General features: G+C 42.0%; 2 protein-coding genes across 9 annotated transcripts; both read right to left on the bottom strand.

The window, feature by feature from the left end:
- Positions 1–4,524: 4,524 nt before the first annotated feature.
- LOC103626156 (E3 ubiquitin-protein ligase MARCHF9) lies at positions 4,525–9,166 on the bottom strand. Of its 5 annotated transcripts, none has more exons than XM_008646544.3 (7): positions 8,486–9,132; positions 7,337–7,378; positions 6,772–6,906; positions 6,651–6,693; positions 6,241–6,303; positions 5,960–6,074; positions 4,525–5,128 (listed from the first exon to the last, which is right to left on the bottom strand). In XM_008646544.3, exons 1-7 carry the CDS (start codon positions 8,839–8,841, stop codon positions 4,986–4,988), a joined length of 897 nt encoding a protein of 298 aa, XP_008644766.1. In that variant the 5' UTR covers positions 8,842–9,132; the 3' UTR covers positions 4,525–4,985. The 5 variants fall into 5 exon arrangements, 4 of the variants coding, with proteins under 4 accessions (XP_008644766.1, XP_008644767.1, XP_008644768.1 ...); XR_004849390.1 differs by having other exon boundaries at positions 4,526–5,128; positions 7,271–7,378; positions 8,486–9,135; XM_008646545.4 differs by lacking the exon at positions 7,337–7,378 and having other exon boundaries at positions 8,486–9,166.
- Positions 9,167–9,998: 832 nt separating this feature from the next.
- LOC103626155 (uncharacterized) lies at positions 9,999–13,574 on the bottom strand. 4 transcript variants are annotated; one of them, XR_552741.3, is made up of 7 exons: positions 12,823–13,574; positions 12,695–12,735; positions 12,429–12,598; positions 11,744–12,119; positions 11,379–11,479; positions 10,350–10,403; positions 9,999–10,186 (listed from the first exon to the last, which is right to left on the bottom strand). XR_552741.3 is itself a non-coding variant. In XM_035958982.1 (5 exons), exons 2-5 carry the CDS (start codon positions 11,781–11,783, stop codon positions 10,049–10,051), a joined length of 333 nt encoding a protein of 110 aa, XP_035814875.1. In that variant the 5' UTR covers positions 11,784–12,598; positions 12,695–13,504; the 3' UTR covers positions 9,999–10,048. The 4 variants fall into 4 exon arrangements, 2 of the variants coding, with proteins under 2 accessions (XP_035814875.1, XP_020393223.1); XR_552739.2 differs by having other exon boundaries at positions 12,695–13,504; XM_035958982.1 differs by having other exon boundaries at positions 11,744–12,598; positions 12,695–13,504.
- Between the last annotated feature and the right edge of the window lie 4,450 nt (positions 13,575–18,024).

The raw sequence follows: 18,024 nt of genomic DNA, 5'->3' as shown, positions 1-18,024 counted from the left end.
TTTATCTTGACCGTCAACATTCTCATCTAATGAGGTGAACATCCGTGGGTTGCCTATCATATGTTGTGTGCATCCACTGTCAATAACCCAATGGCTCCCACCGGTCTTGTAGTTCACCTACATTCACAGACAATTCAAGCTTGAGTTTTGAGGGCCCTATATTGCATAGGACCAGTGACTCTCTCAATTAAGGACTTTGCCACCCAGATTTGTCTAGGTCTACTCTTGTTTGGTGGACCAAGAAATGTAACTTTAACCTTTCCATTTGCAACCTTTCTTAAAACATAATGAGCATTGAAAGCAAATGGTCTTGAGTGCTTAGGCAAGGGAGTTGGTGGTTTAGCTTTGCAGTTGTGGGCAAAATGACCTTCATTTCCACACTCAAAGCATTTGATAGGCTTGTGAGTCTGCTTTGGCTTGTATTGAGTGGTAGCTTTGTTTTGCACAAAATCATTGTATCCAATACCACTCTTGTTGTTTTTCATAACAGTGTTCATAAGCAGCTCATTTTGGAGGTATTGACCCTTGTTGAACTTTTGCACACTTGTTGCAAGATGTTCATTTTCACTTTTTAGTTTCTTGACCTCATTTTTAAGCCTTTGATTATCCACTGCCAACTCATTGTTGAAATCATTGTTCTCAATAGCAACCTTTCCTCTAGTAGTTGCATCAGTCAAGTAATTCTTCAATTTTTGGTTGTCTAAAGTCAGGACTTCAACTTTTTCAGTCAATTCAGCATGTAGACTAGTTTGCTCTTCTTGACTCAAATCATCACATGAGGTTGCTACATCAAACTTAACAACAGGGTTAATAGCCTCGTGTGTTTTGCAAGATAAAAGTTCATTTTCAACAAGAAGATTGTCATGATCAAATTTAATTTGAGTATAGTCTTCCTTGATCTTTACTAGTCTATTTTGCAACTCCCTATTAGCTTCATTTAATTTGTCATATTTTTTCTTAGCATCTTTTAGGGAGTTTGTGAGCTCATTTATAGTTGATGACATAGTTTTATTCTCTTCTTTTATTTCATCACTAGCCTTTATAACTATGTCATATTTGGCATTTAAAGATTCATTTTTCATTTTTCAACCTATCACATTTAGCTTTTGACTTTCTAATGATTTGAGTATATTCTTTAAGCAAGTCAGCTAACTCATCATATGAAGGTGAAGCAAATTCCTCATCACTATCACTATCACTATCATCAGCAATATTAATATCACTTTGTACCTTCCGTTCACCCCTAGCCATGAGGCATAGGTGAGAAGTTGATGATGGCGATGGTGGTGGTGAAGAGAAGTCTCCGGCGATGGCGGCAACTTTTTCATCATTCTCTTCTTCACTTGAAGAAGACCCACTCGATGATTCGATGTCGGTGAGCCAGTCACAAACAATATATGCCTTTCCATTCTTCTTCTTGTGGAACCTCTTTTGCTTCCCATCCTTCCTCTTGAAGAATTTCTTTTCCTTCTTTTCATCATCGCTGTCATCTTCTTTCTTGCCCTTGAACTTATTCTTCTTGGGCTTGTTGCATTGATGAGCAAGATGACCGAGCTCACCACAGTTGTAGCAGTCCATCTCAGAAATGGGCTTTCTTTTGTTGGAAAAGAATTTCTTCTTTCTTGAATCAAATTTGATGCCTTCTCTATTTAGCTTCTTCAACATCTTGGTGGTCTTCCTTACCATCAAGGCAATGTTTGCATCAAGGTCATCATCACTTGAGGATTCTTCCTCAACTTGTATTTTTGTTTTTCCTTTTCTTTCATGATTTGCTTTGAGAGCCAAATCCTTTCTTTTGGAAGATGATTCTTCTTTGTCATTGATGTGCATGTACATTTCATGGGCATTGATCTTTCCCAATATCTGTGTAGGTGTGGTAACTGAAAGATCCATTTGATGTAGCACAGTGACAATGTGTCCATATTTGTCTATTGGGAGGACACTGAGAATCTTCCTCACAACATCCGGTTGTGAGATTTGAGTAAGCCCCAATCCATTAACTTCCTCTACAAGAATATTAAGTCGTGAGTACATAGCATTTGCATTTTTATTAGTAAGCATTTCAAAAGAATTTAACTTTCGCATGGCTATGTGATATCTTTCCTCACGTTCACTTCTAGTTCCTTCGTGTAGAGCACAAATGTCCATCCACAAATCATGAGCATTTTTATGATTTCTTACTCTATTGAACACATCTTTGCAAAGGCCTCTAAAAAGGGTGTTTTTGGCCTTAGCATTCCATTTCTCATAATTGAACTCATCACCTACAAGATTTGTGGGATCTCTAGGTTCGGGGAATCCTTGTGTGGCGGCTTTATAGACACCAATGTCTATAGCCTCTAAGTATGCTTCCATACGAATTTTCCAATAAGGAAAATCGTCACCATCAAAAACGGGAGCAGGTCCATCCCCACCGGACATCGTAACTCTAGCGGTTAAGCTAATCTATGAGCAACAAGGCTCTGATACCAATTGAAAGGATCATGATGCCCAAGAGGGGGGTGAATTGGGCTTTTCTAAAAATCAACACTAATTAAATACTAAGCAAGAGCTAAGCAAGAGCCCAACTTCACCCCAACAACTAGCACTAAGAATATAATACTAGAAATGCAACAATACTAAGACAATACTTCAAATACTTGCTAAACAAATACACAATGTAAAGTGCTTGAATTAAGTGCGGAATGTAAAGCAAGGTTTAGAAGACTCCTCCAATTTTTCCCGAGGTATCGAAGAGTCGGCACTCTCCACTAGTCCTCGTTGGAGCACCTGCGCAAGGGTATCGCTCCCCCTTGGTCCTCGCAAGAACCAAGTGCTCACTACGAGATGATCCTTTGCCACTCCGGCACGGTGGATCCCTCGAGACCGCTTACAAACTTGAGTCGGGTCACCAACAAGATCTTCACGGTGATCACCGAGCTCCCAACGCCACCAAGCCGTCTAGGTGATGCCGATCACCAAGAGTAACAAGCCGTAGACTTTCGCTTGACCAAGAGAAGCCTAATGCAAGTGGTGTGTGCTCTAGGTGGCTCTCACTAGCGCTAATGAGGAACAAACGCGGATTATGATTCTCTAATCTCCTCACTAGGCTTTTGGTGCTTGCAATGCTCTAGCAATGTGCTGGAATAAATGTGGAGTGCAAGACATTGAATATGGTGGGTGGAAGGGGTATAAATAGCCCTCACCCACCAACTAGCCGTTACAGGCAACTTTCTGCGCACTGGCGCACCGGACAGTCCGGTGCGCCACCGGTGCGCCAACGGTCGTTTCCAACGGCTAGTTCTGACAGCTAGCCGTTGGACTCATGGCACACCAGACAGTGAACAGTCACTGTCCGGTGCACACCGGACAGTCCGGTGCGATGTCCGGTGCGCCACTAAAATTCAACTCTCAAACTTGCGCTCTCGGGTTTCTGCGGAGGGAGAGCCTCTGCCCTGGACCAGCCTGGCCCCACCTGGCAGAGGGTGCACCGGACAGTCCGGTGCCCCAGGGCCAGAAACACTAACTCTTGTTTTTCAGCTGATTTTCAAATCGGTTTTCGTTCTAACTTGTGAGTGAGTTCTAGAGTGACACCTAGCACTGTATATGAGTGTGATTGTGCACCAACACTACACTAGAACTCTCTTGGTCAAACTACTCATCGACAACCCCTCTTTATAGTACGGCTAAAAGAGAATAAAAGACCTAACTAAATCGCGAGTGTCCACATCTCCTTGACACTCGGACTCCGTAGACCTTCAACTTTTGTTTCGTCGTTTTAGCCGTCGCTTCGAGTTCTTATCTCCGGGATTGTTTTCACCGTTGTAGTACTTCTACCTGTCATGCGACCTAACTTACCATTTGTCTCTGCAAAACACACGTTAGTCACATATAATATTACGTTGTCATTAATCACTAAAACCAACCAGGGGCCTAGATGCTTTCACCTAGCAAGGTAGTAGTCACCTCATATTTCTCTTGTGAAAGAATCTGGAGCACCTTTGATATTGTAACTCACTTTGTCCAATGTCATATTGTCATTAGTTAGACTAAAAATAGCCTTATCTATTCTAAATTGTTTGGTTGATTCGATTTGCAATGTAGTTGCATACCAAGAGAAGAAATGAGCCAAATACACAACACATAAGTGACCTTCTCTTTGTTCAATTCAATACAAGATTACTCGGGAAAAAAAGAGAAGCAACTAAAATGTTGATGTACTTCTACCTTGCTTCTAATGCTCAAGATTGGTCGGTTGAAGGATGTGACAATATTGATAAAGAAAATGAGAAAAACGAAAGGTTCTTATCCGTTACTTCTCTCTCAAAAAAAAAACAAAAGAAAAGGAAGCTCTCTCAAAAAAAAAAAAGACAGTTTGAGCAATTGCAACATGCCGCCGAAATGGCTTGAACTATTGTCACATGTCGCCATTTTATATATAAGGGCCATGTTACTCTGTTTTTTTAACATATTGGTGCAAGTCAAGGTTTGCTAGAAGGATCGTCAAGAATCAAAAGGGAACTGTCAAATTTATGGTTTTACGTAATCACGAAACGTATCAGCAGATTAATTCATATAAAAATGTTATATCCACAACTCTACATAAATGTACAAAAACAACACTAGCTCAAATGGCCTTCACAAATGCCTATACCGACAAGCCACAGATAAAGATGAAACACAACAAGTGACTTGTCAGAGTAAACCGTACAAGGAGGGAAGAAGGAACCTAGCCCTGTCATGCTGAATGGGTAGCCAGACCATCCAATTAAGGTGCTGGCAGTTTGGCATGAGCACTAGCCCGTGATGACCGAGTATCAGTAACTCTGCATTTACATTGGATTGGACTAGTGGGAGTATGAACTGGATTGTAATCAACGAGCTTTGAATTTGAGCTCGACATTAACGAGCAACACGTGTGAGCTAAAGCTAGTTGCGAGAACATAATAATCCAAAAGCCAGCACGAGCTTAGATGTTCCTACGCTATTTACAAGTCCCATAATGATTATACTACTGCAGGGTGGTACCCAGTCGGCGCTATGTTCTCCAGCCTCGGAATATTGGCCACGTTCCTCCTTGAGCCCCATTCGTGACAGCACTCAAGAGCTAGATGAAGGGCGGTGCCCAATCCGAGAACTATAAGAACACCTGCAAACATTACGTTGGTCAGTTTATTCAATGAACAACATTCACTATGCAAAGTATCTTTCAAGTGAATCAATGAAGTAGTAATAGGAACCAAAGTATGAAACGTAACAAACATATTGATTGCTAATAAACCTAATGGGACACATTTCAGAGACATTACCCTTCCTGTTCCTGATGGCATATTCTGACAAAATTTCTAACTGTCAATATGAGTTCGATGATCAGTTAATCACTCCCCCCATTCAATCTCAAAGAAAACTACTCTCAGTTCCAATTTATAATTTGGACAGAGGGAGGTAGGAATGACTATTTCATGAACCCGTTATTCTAGTGCATTAATTACTTCAAATCGTCCAAGAATTCATAAGTTTTGAGTTGTTTGTCTCACCCTGAAAACTGGGAGATTTCGTGTGATCCTAAGACTAAGCCCAATACTTCAAGACGAGGACCGTCGCAATCACAAAATACAATTACTAAGTCTGTCATTTGTGAACATGATGATAACGTAGAATGAAATGACACTGCGTAACAGTATTGGCAAGAACATCACATGAAACTTAATTACATCCAGTGACTAATTTTGCTTTTACACGAAAAGTGTAGTTCCAAACTCCTATTTGTCAATCTAATAATGTTAGGTTGGACATTTTTGTTATGAAAGAGGAGAGTAGTCAGTCGTCTATTGCCAGAGAACAAACAAACCGTAAGGTTATGTAAAACTAAGTAATTCATGCTTTGTGTTCCTCAATAACTTTTTTAATTTAACAAAAGGTTGAAAAACAGAACTGTAAGGATATTAGAATATGGTAGAAGAAAAACATTGTTCCATACCAATTATTATATTGACAGGAAGTGCGGAAACACCGAGAGAAACAGATATCAGCACATCCAATAAGAGACCACCAATCAGAATTGCAAATGCAACCCAAAGTGGGCTAAACCATCCCTACACACAAAAAGAGAAACAAAATAAAATATGAAGCAGAATAAAAAATACAGGCTCAACAAAAAGAAAAATTGCACATGATTACATGATCATTAATCATTTTTGCAGATAAAGAGTCAGGTTACTGCATTTGTTTCTTATTTATCATATCCAGTGATAAAAATACCCTTTCTCGTCCTCCTCGTCCCCTTCCATAAGTCGAATCAACCCTCCAAACCCAATAACTTGTCTGTTGAATGAAAACAAGTAAATTTCATAATAGAAAATGGAAATTGACTTGTACTTTTATCAATATTGTGCCTCCTCAAATTTCAGGATGGCCTTCATTTATGTAATTGTGAAAAAGAAGTCTTCCAAAACAAAGCCAATTAAAGTTGTTATATTTAATGAGGTGTTCTCAAAACTACAAATAGATACAACTGACAATAGGTAGTTTAACTTGGTTAGACATAAACATAGACCAGTTTATTAGTTAGAGAATAAATGAAATGGATATACATATGCATTAGGACACATACATTCTCCAAATGATCCAATATAGATCGAAATATATAAAGTGCAAAATAGTAAACATACACTTGATTGCGTTTCTGGAGGGGCGATATTGACAGCAACCTGCCTGTATAGTAAGGAAAATCATTATGGTGGCAAAGTCATTTGAAGCAACAGTCAAGAACCTTCTATGTAGAATACTTACTGGCATATCTCACACTTGTTTGAACCTCTAGTACGAAACCAAAAATCAATGCATGTGCGATGTGCTTTTGCAAGATCACCACGACATCTGCATCCAAGGTCGACCAGAGGTTCTTCTGTCTTCTGTTGACAAACTCTGCAGAAGTGAAAAATGTATTCATCCTCCAGAAAAAATAACGTAACAAGTGGCAAGATTCAGAAATATATAAAAATTTGAAGGTAAATAAAATGGCAGGCAGTATGTACTAAAGGGCTTCTAGACATGTGTTTTACAAGACTGGACCTAATTTTGGGATGACATTGCGATGTCTAACAGTAAAAAATGTATTTATGTTAAGGAAATGGTGGATTTAGGGATTGTTTGTTTGGGATTATAATCTGCCCAGATTATATAATCTCACTTATTTTGAACTAAGTGTTAGTTTAAAATAAGTGAGATTATATAAGCTGGCCAGATTATAATCCCAAACAAGCAGGCCCTTAATAACTTAAATCGGTACCATCAAGGCCAATGCATTCTACATTGTTCCTTCCAAAACAAGGACAGCCACTTGGTCCACAGGTACCTTAACTGGAACCTGGGCTTATTAAGAGTACAAGTGTTGCTCCTGTAAAACAAAAGACCAATATTTAATTCCAGGTACTGTATTGGGAAAATTCAGCTTCTAAAGATAATTGTTCTGATTAGTAGATCATAAGTAACACAATGCTCCCTTCTATATTTAGAAATGTCAAAGAGCCATGAGAAAACAGATTGGATGTGTTATTACTTGCATCCAGTAAATCAAAAGATCAACGCAAGAACATCAATACATGGAAAAGCAATGGTGCGGCTCACAGCACATTTGTGGTACAAGAAAAGCTCAGTTGGAAGTTGATTATCAATTTCCACCATGCTTCCTCATATTGTTTTCACCCGCAGCCTCCTAGCTGCCAGTTAGCCTTTCATAGCCAAGAAGTAAATATCATATATATTCATCGAATTGTCGAATATATGAAGTCCTATTTATAATAATTCTACACATAAAAGATCTTACTATCAGCAAACTTGAGCACGAAGTTGCTGTAAGTTCAAACCATTCCGAATATCCTTTGCTTCTACATTCAAGGTCAACCCAACTGCATTGGAAACATAACCTACCTTCTCATGACCGCCTAAATACCTTGGAGACCCTAATATATCATAATTACCACTTTGTAGTCCTATTTGCACTTCATGAAAGCCTAACTACACTAACATATGGGCTGTAAATAAGCACATACCACAAACACTGACAAAGTCAATACTAAAGAAGATGCAGACAAACTGACAATGAACATGTTCACAAACTTGTTGCTCGCATGTTATATGTGATAAACAACACTCACCCAACTGCAGGCAAAAAATCCATTGGTGTAATGACAGACAGAAAAAGGCAGCTAGGGTAATCAGTTCAGTTGACATGATCCATGTGCTAGGGCGACTCCAAGAAATGAATCACTACATCATAAAAGGAAGTTCGTTCATACAGCTACAGTCACTTCACTGCATGAGCATCGCCCGAAGCCATCGCAGGTAATCCATGGATGGATAAAACGCGCAACTGCTAAACGTAACGAGGTCCCCATACAAAATCGGAACGCTCCAAAACAGAACACACCCTCGTCCCCGTCCCAACTCGCAGTTCACTAAAATGGCCTGAGCTTGCACAGGAAAACCCACACCGACTGGATACCTGCATTGCTCGTAGTCGTCCAAGCTGTCGGAGTCGGACCTTGCCAGCCCGGCTTCCTTCGCGGCCGCCGAAGCGGTCAACGAAACCGAGGTGGCCATAGGCTTGCCGTCACCGGCCTGCGGGGAGCATGCCGGGGAGCCACCCTTTGCATCGGGCATCTGAACATCCTCGCCTGGCCGCGAGATCACGATGGTGACAGCTGGCAACGGCGCCTCGGTCTGCGATGCCACCACCACCTCCTGCTGCGGCGCCGGCGACGGAGCCTGCAGCACAGGAGGTTCATGGGCCGGCAGCTCTGGGATCGTCCCCGGGTCAAGGCCCGTGCAGGGATCCGATCCGTCCGCGCCGCTCGACATGAGCGGTCCGCCGGATCCCACCCAGCACCTCCCCCTCCTCTGCGGCTCTTCGTCGACCACCTCGCGTGGGCGTGATGAGTGCCACTTTGGTGTTGGGGGGCGGGTTACGGAGCACCTACTTCTGCTAGTGTCTGCTCAGTATCGCGACGGCGAGGGGAAGGAAGCGGTGGGGGCCGCCGCCGACGGGGAGATCAGATGGGGACGGGTTGGATGGGCCGCCGACGGTGTGGATTGGGGATAAGGACGACGGCTTTGAGGGGAATGCTGGTTTGGCTGATCAGTGGGACTTTAACACTGCAGGACCCATATGTCAATGGAAGCAGGTCGTAGTCGAACGAGTATGGAAAGTTGACGTTATAATATTCATCTTCGCATCTGTAGACACGAGACAATGCGGACCTGTGTCTCCGGTGGCTGTGCCCATTAGGGTTGAAAACAGAACGAAAAAATCTCGTCACGATTCGTACCATTTTCTATATTTGATCCGACCGTTTCCGTATTTACGGAAAAATATAGAAACGGGACGGAAACGAGAGAGCTTATTCCGTCGGTTTTTTTGATCCCGTTTTACCAGATTGAACCTTTATTTATTCCGTATTTGACAAATATAGGACGAGCCTAATATGCATTAGTATATAAACTATATCATCGTGTGTTTAGGTGACAAATTATAGCAAATTGGTCATTGTAACCACCGGCTCTTTTCAAATGACAAGTGATCTAAAGTCTTAAACAACATCGAATGTAGCTAAATGTACACATTTAGCAACCAAACAACAATAGAATGTTGCCTCTCTATATTTATTTGTTTTATGTTATTGTTCTGTCAATCAATCACTAGTCAAACATCAATAACATTTCTATTTGTATTAAATTATTAGTTTCCGTTAGTATTTCCGTTTCTGTTCGTTTTCGCAATTCCGTTTATCCCGCTTCCGTTTTCGTTCCCGACTATTCCGGATCCGATCCCGTTTCCGATGATAAAATGCGGATACGGAAACGGGAGACAGGTTTTTTCGTCCGTTTTCGTCTGTTTTCATCCCTAGTGCCAATCACATACTACTTTCTCAGTTATATATCTACTAGGTATGTGCCCGTACGTTGCAACGTCACACAAAATATTCAGAAAAATATTAATGCATGAATACATCTGAGAGTAGTCATGATGTAAAACTATTTTGGTAGTTGTCTCGCAAAGACAGAAATATCAGAAGTTGTATAATCTGACATGACAGGTAACATGACCCATGAAAAAAATATGAACCGAAACATGGTCTCCCGCAAGCCAAGCACGCTCTTTCTCCTTCAGCACGAGCAGAGTCAATCCCATATAGATCCAGTCGATCTTGATGACACCGAAAAAGATACAAATGAATTAAAACTCAACATTCGTCTTTTATTTGGAACCTTTTCTTTTCAGCAAAATTAAAGTAGTATGATATCAACAAGATGTGCCACTGTTCTTTTTTGTGACAAACCATAATGACTTGTGTGTTAAACTACGATACCTTTTGAACAACGACAACTGTTGCCTGAAAAGGTGTCATGTCTTCGTATGGAAGCTGAAAAGAAAAGGCCAACTCAGCAATTAGCAAAACCACACTTCTACTCTACCATTACAACGGCGAAACAAAATGATGGCGAGAGAAAAATAACATTTGCACTGAATCCTAGTAACATGAGATCAAACTGAGCAAGATATTTGCACCCAGAAAGCTTGGCTAGTAACAATTTGAACATAGTTTCTTGGGATGGTCATGGAATACAGAATAGCCAGGTGATAAGAAACACGTGTAGTTTAATAGTACTAAAAAATCATTCCAACGAATTAGAAAAAATATCTATCTTAAACTACTGCACTGAATCCTAGTAACATGAGATCAAACTAAAAAAGGCAGGATATTTGCACCCATAAAGCTTGGCCAGTAACAATTCGAGCATAGTTTTTTGGGAAGATCATAGAATACATAATATCTAGGTGATAAGAAACATGTGTAGTTTAATAGTACTGAAAATCATTCCAATAATTCAAGAAAAATATTTATCTTAAACCAATGCACTAAATCTTAGTAGCATATGATCAAATTGAAAAAGGCAAGATATTTGCACCTACAAAGCTTGGCTAATAACAACCTGAGCATAGTTTCTTAGGAAGGTCACATGATGCTAAATAGGCAGAAGCTAGTGATCTGCAATTCAACCACTTCATTTCAGTCACTGGCCAATTAGCCCACTTTGTCTACTCGTTAGCACGGTTAGATGCCTCTCGATCTAGCTAAGAAACACCCGAGATGCAGCTAGTTGCCTTTACCGGTATTTCCAAACGTCTCAGAGACCAGACGAGATGCGAGGGGAATAACAAAGCAATGGCAATTAAGGGATTTAAATTAAAATCCTATGTAGGGAGCCTAAACGATTTCGAGTTATCAGCCAATGCTTTTGAAACCCCCCGGTTACAAGCAAATGCACTGAAGGCTCAATTCAGCTATGATCTTATCAGGTCCAAACTACTGCAAGACAAGATAATCTGCCCTAACCTGATGAATGCACCAATACACATAGGTGGAAATCTTAAATCCTCTTGAGGCATCAAACTTTTCGATCCCACAAAGTAGCCATATGCCCCTATCAGACCACCCTACAGCATGAACGAACACATTACAATTCAACATTTTAGGTACACTATTTTTTGTCTTGTTGCTACTATGCCATTAGATTTATAGAGAGGTTTCTACAGAATGAAGTATTAGTCCATAGTCATGTTTTCTATTTTATAATGCCTTTTAAACACTAATAACAAAGAAAAAAATTGCCATATTTGACATAATGGTTGGATCATCCACGACCACATATGAATTGGAAGAACTCTAACATCTAAAACATGAAGTGCATTAAAGTTTACCTTGTCTATTTTCTCCAACAGCATATATATAAAACTCCATGACTCTAAGATCAACACCTGCAGGAGGGCCTTGAACATATGCATTAACTTTGGATGGCTACTTTTCAAGCTTGAATGCTGCTTTGATTTCATATCATTGATCCCCATCAACATCCACTTGCCCACAATTGACCCATTGGTTTTTATCCACAGCAAGACTGACAATTACATGGTGATGTCCATGTCCTTCGGACCCAAATCGTACCCAAGCGGATACTCTGTAAGTGACATGTAATCTTAGCTTATCAGTTATGACCTACGAAGGACCCATCCAAGCATCTATGCGGTTCATGGCAAGGATATAATAGCCACTTATATGCTTCTGGCTTCCACGGTCCTTCAAGATAGAAAGTAGCATATGGGGTGCTTCAGTCTAGATACTCAATCAACATGAACCATAGGACTCCACCCAGAAAGCCCACGAGTGAAGGCATTATTGTGCAATATATTAGTTCCATACAAAACATTCTGTAATATTTAACAAATAAATATTCTTTGATTAGAGAGGACAATTTTATAGTATCTTTTACAGTATCATGACAGATGAAAGTTATAACAAAAGAAAAAAAGGTTTCATAAGTCTCAAGAGTCAGGATCGTTCACATGCAAATAATCTCAGACTGTGAGAAGCAGTTAGCCTACAAACCTTAATGTTTGGGCATGGTGCAGCTTGGAGCTTTCTTGATGGAGATAAGACAAGACCATGTATAAGAATGTCAATTCCAACAGGGGCCCTTCTATAACAATAATAGCTTTGGTAAAGGGAGCATGAAGGATGAACTTTCCTTTCAAATGTGTTGATTGCTTATCACAAGTCTGATTTTTTGGTTATAGAAAGGAAAGTAAGGAATAATGTCATTGGCTCCTAAAAAGGGCATTATCAACAGAGAACAAGAAACAAGAATAACTTACTTGGCAAGTCCCACATATCGCTCACGACCAAATTCTTGTACCTGTAGGGTAGTGCACACTTCAGTATCATTGGCACTCCCAAATATTCAAACAACAGAACTGATCTCATAAAGAACTTTCCACTACACCCTATCTGTGATCTCTTGTTGGATGCCATTCAATTGTGAACCCGTCCAGTCGCTAGAGCGAAATAACTGCCATTTAAAGGCCGAACATTGTCGTATACATAAAATAGAACAAATGAAATATGTCAGACATATATCAAATACAATACATATCTCAAACGCGGAAGACGTAAAAGGCCATCTAGGATTTGGGCATGTTTTCCCCTTTCTGCTTCAGGACTATCGGCCATGGCTGTTTCTGCCAGGTCTTGTAGAGGTCGGTCTTGTCATAGCCGGTGATGACCTCCTCTACGAAGGAGCGTGCGGGAGAAGTGGCCTCGCTCAAGGAGCAGCAGCGAGGACCGGTCCTCGCACCCACCTCCGCCCTAGCCCCTAGCTACGCTGGTGCCCTGCGATCGCGACACCCTTGCCGACATCGAGGATGGTCGTGTAGCGACCGTGGGTGGTGGTGTTGGCGACGAGGGTGAGGGCGGAGACAGGAAGAGAGAGAGCACGAGCAAGGGATTGCCTGCAGCCGCGACACCCTTGTCGTCATTGAGGGTGGAGCCATGCAATAACTGTGGTTGGTGGTGCTGGCGGCGAGGGCGAGGGTGAAGACAGGAAGAGAGACATCAAGGGAGTGCCCGTGCCCAATCTGAGGAGTTGTTGGGGACAGTGGTATATGCGGCGTGGGGAGGAAGAGGGCGAGGGGGTGGGGATGGGGGTTTGCATCGCAGGGCGAGATTTGCGTGGCGTTTGCCGGCTGGGATCACGGGAAGGCGGTTTGCAACGCGATGGTGGCATGGATGGGCATTGCGGCCTCGCACGCGAGGGGGGGGGGGGGGGGGGGGGGGGCAGGCGGGGGCGGTGAAGCAAATGTGGACGCCCTCAATAGCGTCATATAGAGTAGTATAGATATCTATACTCTTAGGCCCTGTTTGTTTCGTTGGAATTGAATTCTATTTTAATAATTATAATTTAGACAAAACTAATTAAGTTTATATGTTTATATATGTAATATATTTGTATATTATCCTAAATCATATGAGAGATAGTTATATACTATATTTATGTTATAGCGGTGCAAGTAGAAGAGTGTACTATAAGTTGTACATCGGAAAAATAACATGTAAATCTATAGAATCAATTTCCATCTCTCACCCCATGAATTTAAGATATGCTTATATGATAACTTTGGAAAGTGGTGGAATGTCACATTCTAAAAAAATAACCTATTTCATTAGTAAGATTCCAATTCCTCAAAATGAAAGAAAACAAACGGGGCCTTATATAATTTATCTATACCCCTATATAAACCACTACTTCAAACTTTCTTGCAAACAATTGTCACCTGCAGTTAATACCTCCCCTAAATGCACCAAACCAATTGCACTTAGAACCAGCCCACTTTTAATACCAGGAGACGAGATCTGTTCAAACCTCTCATTTCTCTCGTTCACTTAAATCCAACGGTCCAACTTAAAATACACAGGCTCCTCCCTGAATTCTCTTTGATCTTCTCTCCTCTCTGTGAAAACCGTATACCCTCCTCCAAGGCTCCAACGCATCCAACGATTCTCCGCCGCCACTCCCTCCCCCTCACGCACCTCCCCACTGCATATCCTCGCCAACGTCGTGCCCTCCCATGCACCTCTCCAGTGTCACCCCTTCCCCTGGTACTCGCCGATGCTACACCCCGCAAATCCCATGAACCGCCAATCATGCTCGCCGTTGATGGCCTCTATCTTGTTGGGTTGCGCGTTCGTGAGAAGCGTATGCCACAGAGCTAGTGGGAGCACCGCCTCACCTTCACGGCCAACCTGCGAGAGTTCCGTGTGAGGTACCCGACCGTGACAAAACAGGCGGTGCGCGTACGCCCACGTGATTGGCAACCTCGAGTGCCTCATCAGCGAGCTTGGCCGCTTCACCACCGTCCCCACCATCCTGCAGGGGTGGGCGCACCCGGCCAACCGGTTCCTATGTGACTGGTTCACGGCGCACCTGGTGCCGTTCCCATCGGCGTGACTGCTGCTCATGTGCTCCATGCCCACCTATGGTCGCCTGGAGACGCGGGAGCTCGAGTACCGCACTACCCTGTCTACGACATCGTGTGCCACCGCTCCCGCTCCTGCCTGTCGTTGCACTAGAGGATGGGACACACGCAGGAGTCAAAAGTAGCAATGCCCTTCTGTCATATAGTTTTGTTTTCCTTCATGTAATCACATATATATACACTAGGTGTATGCCTCTGTCTTGCTACAGAGTCAATATGTAATGATAAGATATATCGAGATGTAGAAGCACTATTTGTCGTTCTATGCTCTCGTTATTAAAATGTTAGTGCATAACGATTACATGGAGATGAACAACACATTTATCATGCACCTCAATATCTCGCATCATTTGACGAGAAAAGATAAATCATAACCGTACACATTGAAATCTGATCATTCAGAAGCAATGGGTTCTAGTTGCATGTCAATTATATGAATCATATGGTGATGCCCAAGACTCATCACAAGAAACAAAATGGGTGCGGCGACGGTCAACTTCTCATATTGCTCCATCATGTTGTTGTAGTCCTTCGGGTCTTAGACGGAGATGAGCAAATCGAGGTCTTCCTCGCTCCCCGAGGAGCTGAGTTGGACAACTTTGACAGCTTAAGAACTGTGAGCACACCTGCTACCACAGAAGATCGAAGCCAAAGCAAACGTTGGGATATTCCATCCCCCGTACAGAGCGTCCCATGGACCTGCTCCAAGTGAGACTCGTGTGTAGGTACTAACTTAGGGAACCAAAAGAGTCAGATTTAGGATTCCTGTGGGCAAACATAGAGATGGGGCACAAACAATATCATCACTATGGTTCACAAGGCTATAATAAATAAGAGAGCTAATTAATATATATGCAACACAAACCTTGTCCAGCTCCTGTATCGATAGTCAGTTTGGCAGTCACAGAACACGAAGTGTTGTAAGTGATCTGCAGTGCTTAAGCATAAGAGAGCTTCCAGCTTCAGTCCATTAAGCACATGTGCTGAGTCTTGTTTTGATATTTACAGAGAGTGGCAATCTGATAAGAGAAAACAATCAATGTTGTGATCTTGACTTTTTATTTGCCCTAATGATGTGTTGAAGTTTGTTTGAGTACAAATCAGAAGAGATCCAACTTAGTATCATTGTAGCCATCAAAATTGACCACAAGCCCATCAATGTACAAATCCTAGCAAACCTATCCATCAACAACAATTACAGACGATAGATCAATTGCAGCACCTGAAATGAAAATGTTATTACTTAAAATTGATAGATGTATTATAAATTCAATGCAACATAGTCAATTAAATGGCAACAAAATATTGTTGGTATAAGTTTGAATTAAAAGAAAGTTGTATACAAGCAAACAAATGGATAACAACATGAGAATCAATTTCTCATTAAAGATTTCTTCACTATATCAGACAATGCGATCAAAGAAGAACTGGTTAACACACTAATCTCTAAATAAAATCTTTCCAATAACCTGGAAATTTGAAGAATAGTCACTGATATGAAAGTTCAGCAACTACATCACACTAAAACCACCTTTATATGAAATGTAGGATCACTAGCAGAAATAATGGCATTAATTAATTAATTAATTAATTAATTTTTGTCTACAACTTCCATAATAACACTTAAAAGAATATTATGTATACCTGGAACTAAATAGCCATGTTGAAAGGAAAATAGTCTCAACATTTCCTATAATCGATTTTAGTGTTTGACGACCATCACAAACCTTGTGGACTAACCAGTTTGTCTAGTTGATCATTCCACAGGTGCATAAGTTCATCTACAACTATTCTAAAGTCGACTGTCCGAAATACCGTAGATTATTCCGGATAGGAGAAGCTTTTTGAAAAATCACCTAAACGCGGACCGTCCGGGCCCTTGCGGTGGACCGTCCGCGACACTAGGGTGAGCCTCGGACAGAACCAATGCAAAAACATAAGTCTACACTATGGACCGTCCAATGGAAAAGCAAGCACTGTCTGAGACCAAGCGCGGACCGTCTGGCCTCAGGCACGGACCGTCCGGTCGGTGAAGAACCGAAAAACCCCGAAGGTGACGGGTTCGGTAAAATGAATTATAGTGTCCTCGCGGACGGTCCGGGGTGCACGACCGGACCGTCCGTGACTGCCTTTATCTGACATCTGACGACGCATTAATGCTATATAGCCGTTGATATAGCAGTTACTGCCGACCGTTGCGATTTCTATCGTTGATGTGCAGGGGCGGACCGTCCGGACCAGGGGCGCGGACCGTCCGCGGTCGGCAGAAAGGGAGCAACGGCTAGGAAGTGGTTGAGGGCTATAAATACAACCCCAACCACCTCCATTCACTTCACCCAAGCATTCCAATCCTTCAAATTCAATACAAGAGCTAGCAATCCATTCTAAGACACAATCAAAGCTTCAAATCTCTCCAAGTTCCACAATTGAGACAAGTGATCATTAGTGATTAGTGGCTTGAGAGAGAGAGTGATCTGTGTGTTATTTGTCGCTCTTGTCGCGTGGCTTTTGCAATCGTGCTTTCTTCTTCTCTCATTCTTATTCTCAACTGACTTGTAATCAAAGCAAGAGACACTAAGTTTGTAGTGGTCCTTGCGGGGTCTAAGTGACCCGTTTGATTAAGGAGAAAGCTCACTCGGTCTAAGTGACCGTTTGAGAGAGGGAAATGGTTGAAAGAGACCCGGTCTTTGTGACCACCTCAACGGGGACTAGGTTCTTTGGAACCGAACCTCGGTAAAATAAATCACCGTGTCATCTGCTTTATTTCTTGGTTAATTTGTTTTCCCCCTCTCTCTCGGACTCGGTTTTTATTCTAACGGTAACCCTGGCTTGTAGTGTGCTTAAAGTTTGTAAATTTCAGTTTCTGCCTATCCACCCCCCTCTAGGCGACTTTCAATTGGTATTAGAGCATGGTGCTTCATTAGAGTCTAACCACTCAAAGTGATGTCGGGAGATCACGCCAAGAGGGAGATCGTGACCGGCGGCGACACGTCCGCAAGCTCGGGGAGAACCCATTCGAGGGAGTCCGACCACAAGCACAAGGAGGAATCATCTTCCTCCATCAAGTCACAACGGAGAGGTGACAAGAAGAAGAAGATGAAGAAAGTGGTCTACTATGAGACCGACTCTTCGTCACCCTCCACCTCCGACTCCGAATCAGCGTCCATCACTTC

The sequence above is a fragment of the Zea mays genome, chromosome 5 (assembly GCF_902167145.1).
Source record: "Zea mays cultivar B73 chromosome 5, Zm-B73-REFERENCE-NAM-5.0, whole genome shotgun sequence".
Classification (NCBI taxonomy): Eukaryota; Viridiplantae; Streptophyta; class Magnoliopsida; order Poales; family Poaceae; genus Zea; species Zea mays.
The sequence above is the reverse complement of the archived record's forward strand: the minus strand, read 5'-3'. Positions and strand labels throughout refer to the sequence as shown.

Coding starts and splice junctions, on each gene's coding strand:
- LOC103626156 (XM_008646544.3), bottom strand. CDS start 8,841: ATGTCGAGCGGCGCGGACGGATCGGATCCCTGCACGGGCCTTGACCCG. Junction 6,694..6,771: donor AACAAGTGTGAGATATGCCA/GTAAGTATTCTA, acceptor CTTACTATACAG/GCAGGTTGCTGTCAATATCG. Junction 6,304..6,650: donor CTCCAGAAACGCAATCAAGT/GTATGTTTACTA, acceptor TTCATTCAACAG/ACAAGTTATTGGGTTTGGAG.
- LOC103626155 (XM_020537634.3), bottom strand. CDS start 11,896: ATGTTGATGGGGATCAATGATATGAAATCAAAGCAGCATTCAAGCTTG. Junction 10,404..11,743: donor TGTTGGAGAAAATAGACAAG/GTAAACTTTAAT, acceptor TTTTCTTTTCAG/CTTCCATACGAAGACATGAC. Junction 10,187..10,349: donor CAGTTGTCGTTGTTCAAAAG/GTATCGTAGTTT, acceptor GGTGTCATCAAG/ATCGACTGGATCTATATGGG.